Raw genomic sequence first — 12,920 nt, 5'->3', positions numbered from 1 at the left:
CCTTATAAATAGACCCGATCTGGCCACCAGTTTACATCGAGTCTTTTGTCAGTGTAGGAAAAGGTTGCTGTGTGGAGCAGGGACAGACTGTTAGGGACAAAAACGCTAACAAATAGGTCCACAAAAGTCTGTCTAATAACTGGTATAGGTGTACTATTGATAGGTGTGCAGTACAGAGGGGTGTAATACACTTATAATATACTTTCTAACATAGAAATCATATTATAGTGGATTTGTATTGTGCAGCAGTGGTGAGTGGTTTTGCTGCGTTCCCTCTGCTACACACAGTGACAAACGGTATTGGAAAAAATTATTATAACTGGTGTGCGCATGCTCGTACGCGAAAATTATATTGCCGATATTTTGCATAAAAAATAAAATAATGAATGGAGATCACAAATTAGAATAATACATCTGGTATGTCACTGTCCATGTTGTGGGACTATTTGTGCACTACTAGTAATTATTTCTTGGCTGCAAATATGAGCTGAAGGTTTTTCAGGTTCGTCTTCCATTACAATAAATGGGACCCGACGCGAACTTGCGCTTCATCCATCACTACTGACAGGGAGTGTGCCACAGGATTGCCGCATCTTAGAGCATCTCAACGGAAATAAGCAAATAACGGCATATCAGCATGGCTTCGTGAGGGATCGGTCATGTCAAACTAATTTAATCAGTTTCTATGAGGGGGTAAGTTCTACAGCGGCAAATCAATAGATGTCGTATATCTGGACTTCACCAAAGCATTTGACACTGTACCACATAAAAGGTTAGTATATAAAATGAGAATGCTCGGACTGGGAGAAAATGTCTGTATGTGGGTAAGTAACTGGTTCAGTGATAAGAAACAGAGGGTGGTTATTAACGGTACACACTCAGTCTGGGTCACTGTCACTAGTGGGGTACCTCAGGGGTCAGTATTGGGCCATATTCTCTTCAATATATTTATTAATGATCTTGTAGAAGGCTTGCATAGTAAAGTATCAATTTTCGCAGATGACACTAAACTGTGTAAAGTAATTAACACTGAAGGACAGTATAATACTACAGAGGGATCTGGATAGATTGGAGGCTTGGGCAGATAAGTGGCAGATGAGGTTTAACACTGACAAATGTAAGGTTATGCACATCGGAAGGAATAATGCAAGTCACACGTACATACTAAATGGTAAAACACTCGGTAACACTAACATGGAAAAGGACCTAGGAATTTTAGTGAACAGCAAACTAAGCAGTAAAAACCAGTGTCAGGCAGCTGCTGCCAAGGCCAATAAGATAATGGGTTGCATCAAAAGGGGCATAGATGCCCGTGATGAGAACATAGTCCTACCACTTTACAAATCACTAGTCAGACCACACATGGAGTACTGTGTACAGTTCTGAGCTTTTGTGAACAAGACATAGCAGAGCTGGAGAGGGTTCAGAGGAGGGCAACTAAAGTAATAACTGGAATGGGGGGGACTACAGTACCCTAAAAGATTATCAAAATTAGGGTTATTTACTTTAGAAAAAATATCAATGAGGGGAGATCCAATAACTATGTATAAATATATCAGGGGTCAGTACAGAGATCTATCCCATCAGCTATTTATTCCCAGGACTGTGACTGTGACGAGGGGACATCCTCTGCGTCTGGAGGAAAGAAGGTTTGTACACAAACATAGAAGAGGATTCCTTACGGTAAGAGCAGTGAGACTATGGAACTCTCTGCCTGAGGAGGTGGTGATGGTGAGTACAATAAAGGAATTCAAGAGGGGCCTGGATGTATTTCTGGAGCGTAATAATATTACAGGCTATAGCTACTAGAGAGGGGTCGTTGATCCAGGGAGTTATTCTGATGCCTGATTGGAGTCGGGAAGGAATTTCTTTCCCCTTAAGTGGGGAAAATTGGCTTCTACCTCACAGTTTTTTTTTTGCCTTCCTCTGGATCAACTTACAGGATAACAGGCCGAACTGGATGGACAAATGTCTTTTTTCAGCCTTATGAACTATGTCACTATGTAAGGATAAAAAAATTTAAGGTGAACATGCTCCTGATTTTAAAAATCATTTATAATTATGGAGAACCCAAATGTTAATGCAGCATACCACCCATAGATAAAAATGTAGTATAGCCAGTGAGCTATTCAATAAAATGCATCTGCATAGCGCCACCTGCTGTTTGTTCTTTTCCTTATTTTTTGGTCCATCTCACTGAGGTGGTCACACGCGCTCCGGTAAAATCTTCAACTGCCACCAGCCATATGTTCTGTAAGAGGCTGCGGCAGTTACAGGGAGAGAGCTGCAGCAGAACGACATGCCCACTGGGGAAAGCACACCCCACTGAGCTGCCAGGCTGAAGATTATTAGAGCAATTTGACCAGTGAATGTGGAGATCTCTGGACCCATGTGCACTACAGGGCTGGTTCTAGCTTTGTTAGAAATGTATTTTACATCAATCATGGCACAAACATGATCTGAAACCAAGAAGAATAAGATTTTGCAGAGTGAATATAAGTTTCTCGTAGATTTTTAGGTAGTTGTATGGTTAACCACAGGTCAGCCATGAATGGCTTCTCTTACTGTTGTCACGAAATTTGATGGTCCTGTAACATGAAGAATGTATTAATGACCACTTTATTATGTTACTTACTGGATTCCCCTTCTCACCAGCAGGTCCTGATTGTCCTTGTGACCCAGGGCGTCCTGGAAGGCCAATTCCACCAGCTGCTCCAGGTGGACCTCTCTCTCCGCCTGGACCCTTTAAACAGGTAACATTTATAAAGGTTAGGGGACTATGTGTGGATGAACATACACAAGTAACAGGGGCTACTGTTGAATTTCCGGATCTTCAACACCTACTGGAGCTCCTGGTGAACCAATGGGGCCTTCTCCTCCTTTTAAGCCAGATGGACCCTACGAGGAACAAAGAGATTCATTGCGATTTGTAATGTATACTCTATATATAGTGAAACCTTTCCAAAAAGACCCCTTTATCCAGACCATATTTTCTGTGAAAACTTTCCATTTTATTATACTAAGCATACTGGCCATCTTGTTTGACAAGAAACTTTTTTAATGCAAATTCTGGTGAGCGTATCTCTAAAAGTTTTTACTGTGTACATATATTTTTATCAATTTATATGACAATAATGATATTTACCATTTCGCCTGCTATTCCACGGGCTCCTGGAAATCCGCTTAACCCTTGAGGGCCAGCTTTGCCTGGAATTCCGACAGGACCGGGGTCACCCTGTGACGGCAAATGACATATGCTCCTTGTGAATGGTTGCAGACTAGAATCACTTTAAAAAGTGTCAAGATTAGAAAAATGAGAAACCCAGAAAAAAAAATTGTAATTCATTATTCATTCATAATATCCTCCGGGTGGGTCTCCAATATCAGATTGTCTGGGACGGAGCAGTTATAATTACACCATTCTGCCTCTACGAGTAAGATGATGTGCAGTGTAATTTTGAAGCAGATCTCATGTGAGCTTCGCTATCAATTCAAACAGCTGGTAGGCTGAGGTGTTGGGAGTTGGACCCCCACCAATCTGATATTGAAGACTTATCATGAGGATAGGACATTAATATTTAACCACTGCACAACCCCTTTAATTAACAGGATAACAACTTAGCACGGTGTGGCTCCACCCTTAAAGGGCATGTCCAGGATTCTACTTTTGATGGCCTGTTTTCAGGCGTCCAACAGCCTGCACCCCTGCCAATGAACTGTTCTACAGTAGCTCAGGTGACATGGCTACACAATCTGCTGAGGGAGCAGCGCTGTAGCAATCATCTCCATCCCCTACACAGTAGACAGAACTGTGTAGTTCCAACACCGACTTCCAGAAGGAGTGTTACTGCAGAACAGCTGATCAGTTGGAGTGAGATATTCATGGCCTGTCCTGAAGATAGGGCATCAGTTGTAAAATCCTGGACAACCCATCTCAGGGTGACCAAAGATATAATGTAGATGCCTCAATTGTTGGGATTCGCCAAAGTCTAATGTCCCTGTCCACGTCATACATACAGTTGTGGCTATGACTGGTAATGCAGCTCATCGCAGCTCAGTTCCAATCATTTAACTTTAGCTTCATTTAACCGATCAGCAGGAGTGCTAAAGTCGGACAACCCGATGGGTTATTATACGGATAGGCTATCAGCACTACCATTCAGGAAAACATGTTTATTCACCAGACTGAGACTATGGGGATCCGTAATAGTCTTCCAAAAGATATTTGGCCCATTAGATTACAGCCAGCATTCAGTTTTTTTAATCAAATTTTTGAATCCAAAATCAGGTGTACAGTCGTGGCCAAATGTTTTGAGAATTACATAAATATTGGAAATTGGAAAAGTTGCTGCTTAAGTTTTTATAATAGCAATTTGCATATACTCCAGAATGTTATGAAGAGTGATCAGATGAATTGCATAGTCCTTCTTTGCCACAAAAATTAACTTAATCCCCCCAAAAACTTTCCACTGCATTTCATTGCTGTCATTAAAGGACCTGCTGAGATCATTTCAGTAATCGTAACTCAGGTGAGAATGTTGACGAGCACAAGGCTGGAGATTTTATGTCAGGGTGATTGGGTTAAAATGGCAGACTTGACCTGTTAAAAGGAGGGTGATGCTTGAAATCATTGTTCTTCCATTGTTAACCATGGTGACCTGCAAAGAAACGCGTGCAGCCATCATTGCGCTGCATAAAAATGGCTTCACAGGCAAGGATATTGTCGCTACTAAGATTGCACCTCAATCAACAATTTAAAGGATCATCAAGAACTTCAAGGAAAGAGGTTCAATTCTTGTTAAGAAGGCGTCCAAGAAAGTCCAGCAAGCGCCAGGATCGTCTCCTAAAGAGGATTCAGCTGCAGGATCGGAGTGCCACCAGTGCAGAGCTTGCTCAGGAATGGCAGCAGGCAGGTGTGAGCGCATCTGCACGCACAGTGAGGCGAAGACTTTTGGAAGATGGCCTGGTGTCAAGAAGGGCAGCAAAGAAGCCACTTCTCTCCAAAAAAAACATCAGGGACAGATTGATCTTCTGCAGAAAATATGGTGAATGGACTGCTGAGGACTGGGGCAAAGTCTTATTTTCCGATGAAGCCTCTTTCCGATTGTTTGGGGCATCAGGAAAAAGGCTTGTCCGGAGAAGAAAAGGTGAGCGCTACCATCAGTCCTGTGTCATGTCAACAGTAAAGCATCCTGAGACCATTCATGTGTGGGGTTGCTTCTCATCCCATTGAGTGGGCTCACTCACAATTTTGACCAAAAACACAGCCATGAATAAAGAATGGTACCAGAACACCCTCCAACAGCAACTTCTTCCAACAATCCAACAACAGTTTGGTGAAGAACAATGCATTTTCCAGCACGATGGAGCACCGTGCCATAAGGCAAAAGTGATAACTAAGTGGCTCGGGGACCAAAACGTTGATATTTTGGGACCATGGCCTGGAAACTCCCCAGATCTTAATCCCATTGAGAACTTGTGGTCAATCCTCAAGAGGTGGGTGGAGAAACAAAAACCCACTAATTCTGACAAGCTCCAAGAAGTGATTATGAAAGAATGGGTTGCTTTCAGTCAGGAATTGGCCCAGAAGTTGATTGAGAGCATGCCCTGGTCGAATTGCAGAGGTCCTGAAAAAGAAGGGCCAACACTGCAAATACTGACTCTTTGCATAAATGTCATGTAATTGTCGATAAAAGCCTTTGAAACGTATAAAGTGCGTGTAATTATATTTCACTACATCACAGAAACAACTGAAACAAAGACCTAAAAGCAGTTTAGCAGCAAACTTTGTGAAAACTAATATTTGTGTCATTCTCAAAATTTTTGGCCACGACTGTAGATCATAAAGTATAGAAAGTATTAAGGACAGCTATAAATTATCCTCTTTTTTTAAATCCACTCCTAGTTTTGGCTTCAAAAACTGCATCTAAAAACCTGAATGCAGGGCTGAACCCTTAATTTTTGAATGTTCTCTTTGAATGTTTACTAAGAACATTGATTGGCTGTGTCTGGTACCGCACCACAGTTTCAGCTCGGTCCCATTTACCTGGTTAAGATGCAGTATGAGACGTGGCCACTCAAATCAATGGTGTTGTGTTAGTCACTGCCTTCACAAGGCTGTGGCTTTTCAGCCAGTGCTGTTGCCTCATTTTTATGATTGGTATGGAACCAGGGGTGAGACCCCACAGATCACGGTACAACTTAAAGTTTCCTACATAGTTTTTGAATATATGGAATTTTGGATGACGTTTGAAAAGTTCCCAGTGGTCCTATTTTTTTTTTTTTTTTTTTTTAAACTCGTTTTATTGAGAATAGCAACCAAAAATTGGTACATTTATACATATGACAAAATCAAGAATCATATATGTGATTATACATACATTGCCATGAAGTGGTACAGAACAGGAACAATGTGACACATTTCCATCCAGAGAACAATGAAAAATAAAGAGAAGCATATGACGTCTTCTGGTAAAGTGCATTTTGTCTAGTTTCATATCTCCCCCCCCCCCCCTCCGCTTATCATAAACCATGAAATAATACAGCATGTGGTATCACGTGGACTGTACGGATTGCATGTGAGAAGGCAGTGCAGTGGTAGGTGATGAACACCAAGATCCCCATATTTTGTCAAATTTCTGAGGACACTTCCTATTACCATACATCACCTTTTCATAAGGTAAGATTTGGTTCACCAGTGCCTTCCACTGACCTATTGTCGGCGGTCTGTCCGCCATCCAGCGCAGGGCTATAGCCTTCCTGGCCAGAAATAAGGTTTCTCTTAGGAAGGTGCATACATACAAGGAGCGGGTATCCCCATCCACTATCCCTAGCAGACAGATCTTAGGACAACAGGGTATTGCCTCTGTGATCAGAGTCGATAGAATATCCACTACTTTCTTCCAAAAGGGTTGCACGTACCGGCAGTCCCAGATAAGATGCCAGAAATCCGCATTTTCTTGAGCGCATCTATGGCATCTCGTGTGGTCAAGCCTTCCCATTTTATGTAGCCTGGTAGGCGTTAGATAACTTCTGTGAAGAATGAACAATTGAGTAAGCCTATTGTTGAGAGAAGGCGACACAGTTGATGGTGCGCATAAAGCCTCCGCCCATTCCTCATCAGAGAGTTGTGTCACCCTCTCCTTCCACCTCATCTCCACTAACAGGGGTTTGGGCCTAAGTTTAAGATCTAGAAGATGCGTGTATAACTTTGAGATCATCCCTCTCGGTCCCTGCGTCCTGAGAATCCCTATCAATGGGTACTTGGAAATAGCCCTCACTGCCACCTGAAATTGAGCCTGAAGGGCATGTCGTAGCTGTAGGTACCTATAAAATTGGGGTCTTAACACCCCAAACTTCTCCTGGAGCTGAGAAAACGAATGGAGGACCCCCTTCTCATACAAGTCCCTCAACGTGAAGATGCCGCAGTTTTCCCAGATAACCCTTCCCTCACATTGTCTCAAGTGGGGGAACATAGGGTTGTCCCATAATACTATATCGTCAGGAAAGTCCCGGTATTGTTGGAACTTGGCAGCTCTCCACACCTGATTGGCTAATCTGTGTATGGGTAGTAATCGACCCTCTATTGTCTGCAAGTTTTCTAAAACCGGCCACAGGGTAGAGAGACCCAGATGGTATCTTAAGTAGAATTCAGAATTCGGAATGGGAGTCTGCGAGACCCATGCAGCCAAGAATCTGAGCTGACCTGCCAAGAAATACAAAAAGAAATCAGGCATCGCCGCCCCTCCCTGCTGCCAACCCCTCTGCAGAATGTCAAGAGCCAGCTTCCTTCTCTCTTTACCCCACACGAATTTTGCCACAATCGAATGCAGCCTCACAAAAAAGGTCCTCGGAACTGGGGTGCACGCGTGTTCTAATAAGTACAATGCTTTAGGTAGGAGAACCATTTTAACAAGGTTCAATCTGCCCATGACTGATAAAGGCAATGTGCTCCAGGACTTGAACTTGTCTATAGCGTAAGATTCAATAGGAACAATGTTGAGTTGGTGTGACAACGTTGGTTCCTTGGTAATTATGATACCGAGGTACTTAAAATGATTCACCACCATGAGGTTATGGTAAATCGTAGGCCAGTCCGGCGACCATAAGGGCATGAGGGCCGACTTGGACCAATTAATACGGAGGCCGGAGAAATCACCAAATTGGTCAATCAAGTCAATTGCTCTAGGCAGGGATGAGTCCACATCGTCCAAAAATAGGATAAGGTCATCTGCGTATAACCCTAATCTGTCTTCTCTACCACCTACTGATACCCCCTTGAAAACCCTATCCTGTCGTATTCTGATGGCTAGATGTTCAATTGCCACTGCAAACAGCAATGGGGATAAGGGACATCCCTGCCGAGTACCTCTTTGCAAGGAAAATGTAGGGGATGACGAGCCATTAATCATTATATTAGCAGTAGGCCGATGGTAAAGCACCTTAATCCATTTGATGAAAGTGGGGCCAAAGCCAAAACTTTCTAGGGTGTGCAGCAAGAACTCCCACTCAATGGAGTCGAATGCCTTGGCTGTATCTAAGGATGCCAAGGCCCACTGTCTATCGTTCGTGCAACCCACCTGCGCCACCACCTGGGCTCTCCTAATGTTGCTAGAGGTGGACCGGCCCGGTATAAAGCCGGATTGATCCTCATGGACTATTGAAGTGATGACTTTATTTAACCTATTCGCAAGGACTTTAGTCAGAATTTTGTAATCTAGGTTCAAAAGTGATATTGGGCGATAAGAGCCACACTCCATTGGATTTTTATCTGGCTTTAAGAGAACCACAATAGAGGCATCATACAGGGAGTCCGGAAGACACCCCCTCTCCAGGGAGGAAATATACATTCCACGTAGATGAGGCCCTAAAATATCCCCATATTTCGAGTACATCTCCAGGGGGATGCCGTCCGGGCCCGGAGACTTACCCAAGTTTAGACCCTTTATTGCAGCCACTACCTCCTCCAGCGTGATCTCTTCATCAAGAATCCCCCTATCCAAGGGAGATAATTGAGGATGATCCACCTCACCCAAGTATGCCCGGAGTGCAGGCAGGGTATAATGGGTTCTTGAAGAGTATAATTCACTATAGAACTCCCTAAACCTATTCAAAATTCCTCCAGGCTCCTCCACCACAGATCCGTCCTCGTTCTGTATGCGGATAATCGGAGGGGCCATAGTGTTACGTCTGATAACCTGTGCTAGGATCTTCCCTGTCTTGCCACCCTGTTCAAAGGCTTGTTGTTTGAGAAAGAAGAGCTTGCGATCGCTCTTTTCCTGTAAGCATAACAGGTATTGTCTACCCTTCTGCATCCAGTCTAGTCTAGTTCCTTCGGTGGGGTCAGATACATACGCAATCTCAGCTGCCTTACATAACGCACACAACTCCTCTTCCTTAAGCCTCGCGGTTTTTTTAAGATACGATATGGATGACTTAGCGCATCCTCTCACATAAGCTTTCAGGGTATCCCACATTATAAGAGGGTCACCGTCTCCTACCGCATTCAAGTCCAGGAATGCTCTTAGCTGGTCAGGTATACGATCGTTCATATTTATCAGGGACAGCCAGAATGGGTGAATGCGCAGATTGTTGCCACGTGACTCGCCCTCAGAAGAGGTCAGAGTTCCCACGATAGGCGCATGATCAGACGGTCCCTGAGGCATATACTTCACATTCTCTATTGCAAGATAGGCCTGTGCATCACACAACAGATAGTCAATCCTGGATAGCGCCCCCTTGGAGGGTGTAAAACATGAGAATTCCCTGCTGGATGGATTCCTTTCCCTCCACACGTCTAGCCACCCCAGCTCCGAGATGAACCGACCAAGCCGCGTAGCACCCGTCTGCGTGTCGTCCGCACGCGGGTTGGCCTGAAATCTATCTATTACCTCATTCCCTACCATATTAAGGTCACCCATGCACATCACCCTGGAGTATGGGAATTGAGCCGCGAAGCTGGCTGCGGCCTGCAGAACAGAGAGGTTGGCAGGAGGAGGTATGTACACATTAATTATAACATAGGGCGCGCCATTTAAATGTGCATAGATAAAGATGTACTGGCCCTCAGGGTCCACCACCTCTTGATGTACCTCCCACCGTACTGAGCGATGTACCAGTACGGAAACACCCCTAGAGTGTGACGTGCCATATGCGCTCCTTAACCATTGCACCCAGGGTTTACGCAATCTTCCCTCTGTATCTGCTGTGATGTGGGTCTCCTGGAGGCACAATATGTGCGGGTTGTATACCCGAATTTGTGCAAATACCGCCATACGTTTCCTGGGGCCTCCCAGACCACGCACGTTCCAGGACATATATGTTATAGGTGCCATGGGATTTGGCCTAACATTAATGAGTGTGCTGGTCCAGGAAACCCACATGTGAAGCACTTAACATTAGTGACCATGTTAACGGAGGACCTGCACAGAGTAGAGATAATACAAACAAGTGCAGGTGAGAGCGCTGGCTCCCAATATCAATAGTAAGCTTGGCTAGTGGCTCATTAAACCTAAAGCATAATCTGAGATATATCACGGGCATACTCACGGGCCCCTCACACCCGTGGAACATCAGAAGAGAGGTCTGCCTGGAGACCAGCAGAATCGTGTATACTCAGAGTAGTAGGACAATGGAAAAAAATAATAAGAGGTAGTCCCAGGATTTGAACAAGTATAATTTCCAACACAGGATTGTCCCCCCTTCTCTAGGGCGCATTCCGGGGTCTCACCACGAGCCAGTCCTCGGCCTCCCTGGGGCTGTTGAAGAAGAGCGATTTCCCGCCATCCAGAATTCTCAGTCGGGCCGGATAGGCCATAGAATATTGTAAATCCATGTCCCTCAGGCGTTTCTTTATAGATGTAAACGTAGCTCTTTTCTTCTGTAGTTCTGCTGAGAAGTCCGGATACAAGGAGATGTTAGCAGATCCGAGGGTGATGGTCTGTTTGATTCTGGCCTTAGATAGGATGAGGTCGCGGTCCCGCCAGTTGAGCATACGGGCAAGGAGTGGTCTTGGTGGGGCCCCTGGTGGGGGCATCCGAGCTGGGACCCGATGGGCTCTCTCCACCGCAAAGGCCGCCGAGAAGGACGCATCTGGAAACGTAGATTGAAACCATCCCTCCAGAAATGTAGCGGGATCAGATCCCTCGGTCCTCTCAGGCATTCCCAGTATGCGGACGTTATTCCTCCTCGATCGGTTTTCTAGGTCGTCACATTTCTGACGCCATAGTTCAACCGCACCCTCCACCGCAGTCACCCTCGCTGCCAGGGGTCTGGTCGAGTCTTCCAACTCTGACACCCTCTCCTCTGTGAGTCGGACCCTCTCTCTTAGCTGTTGGACATCGTGACGCAGGAGGCCCAGGTCTACTCTGACCTCTTCAATCTTTCCTGTAAGCGACGACTGGCACCCCATAATGGCAGCCATTAGCTGACTGTGGGAGACCTGCAGAGTGAGTTCAGGCTCTCCCTCCGGTTCCGCCGTTGAGGCCTGTCCGACTTGTCCCCTGGTGAGCGGTGCACGAGGAGAGGAGGTAGCGGCAGCGCCATGTTGCGAGTCTTGGCGGGCGAACTCCTTCAGGCGATCCGCCGCCTGTTGCGCCTTGCTGGGACCCATAATAGTAATGCACGACCTCTATGGGATCTGTAGCTTAGGTTTAGGCAAAAAAATCTTTGATGCCAGCTCAGGATTAAGCAGGATGGAACTTATGGAGCCGGAGCTGCTCTCAGACACGTCCAGCCATGTCGGCAGTTAGCCACGCCCCCCTCCTATTTTTGTTTTTAATACCTATCTGCATCTGTTGTTCAGTGCACTGTGTTTCTAGAGATAATGAGGAGAATATTCTCTCGCCAATGTGGGAGTAAAATTTTAGAGGCTATAAAAGGATGGGAAAATATTTCAGCCATAATAAAATTGGAGATTGTGTCTCCATAAATGGGGTGTTTGGAGAAGTAGATTTGTAATTCATTCCTTGACTAAAAGACTTCTAGACTAAAGAAAGCTATTTACTTAGGGGGAATTTGTTGGGTTTCCACCTCGTTGATGTTATCTACTCCCAGATCCTACCTGTCTTCTGATAGTATAGTGTAAAGATGTCAGGAGATACTGTACATTACGGTAGTGTTATTGACAACTATCTGAAGGCCTCATCGTACAAGTTAGTTTGTTTCTTCAAAAACACTTCTCAAAATAATGTGGGGGTTGGAAAAATAATTTCAGGTGGAAAATCCTGAGGAAGAAATGGCATAAAGTGAAAAGGTTTTCCATCAAAGACCAAACATAAGTATATTCAATGTTATTCAAGAGTAATTGGTAGGAGATGGCTCACCTATTGTTCAGTATATGGGAAGGGTGCACCTACTAAAAAAAGATTCACCCAATCTTCGTTACTATGTAAAAATGTATGTAATATAGTAGGGCACACCTACATTCAGTAACACATGGGGACAAACTATATATATGTGTTACTAAATGTAGGTGTGCCCTACTATATTACAATACATTTTGACATATTCAACGTTATGTTCTATAAAGCAGTGGAAGCTTTCCATGGCTGCAAAGTCATACATAGCATAGAGTTACACTTGTGGAAAGAACCTCTGCCAGAGAAATTGGTCTCACTCTTGATGGGTGGTGCGACCTTTTCAGGACTTCTACTACAATGATGACAAAGAAAGTGAGACACCTGAAGGGCTAACAGGATCTTTGTGTCCCACACAGAACGCAGGCTCTCCTGTCTCAAGATGAAAGTGTGATGGTTTAAACCAGTACCAAAAGGGGCTCCTTCTCCTTGGATTCTCCTACTACCATTGTTGTAATTAGGGGTAGAAAACATATGAAGTGTGTAATCCTATGAAGGCAATGTGTTATTATAAGTTGCAGCATTTTAGACCACCTATATGTACTTTTCAATTTTCTTTTAAGT

At 44.5% G+C, this 12,920-nt stretch overlaps 1 protein-coding gene across 2 annotated transcripts in view; it reads right to left on the bottom strand.

Moving 5' to 3' along the window:
- Nucleotides 1-12,920, bottom strand: part of COL5A3 (collagen type V alpha 3 chain) — a 219,994-nt gene that overhangs the window by 38,357 nt on the left and 168,717 nt on the right. For both annotated transcript variants that reach the window (XM_044278772.1, XM_044278773.1), the window contains 3 exons: nucleotides 3,146-3,235; nucleotides 2,845-2,898; nucleotides 2,636-2,743 (listed from right to left, as the gene is read on the bottom strand). In XM_044278772.1, coding sequence (XP_044134707.1) covers nucleotides 2,636-2,743; nucleotides 2,845-2,898; nucleotides 3,146-3,235 — 252 coding nt within the window. The remainder of the gene's footprint in view (nucleotides 1-2,635; nucleotides 2,744-2,844; nucleotides 2,899-3,145; nucleotides 3,236-12,920) is intronic.

This window comes from Bufo gargarizans, chromosome 2 (genome assembly GCF_014858855.1).
Source record: "Bufo gargarizans isolate SCDJY-AF-19 chromosome 2, ASM1485885v1, whole genome shotgun sequence".
Taxonomy (NCBI): Eukaryota; Metazoa; Chordata; class Amphibia; order Anura; family Bufonidae; genus Bufo; species Bufo gargarizans.
This window is presented reverse-complemented; position numbering and strand designations above follow the sequence as displayed.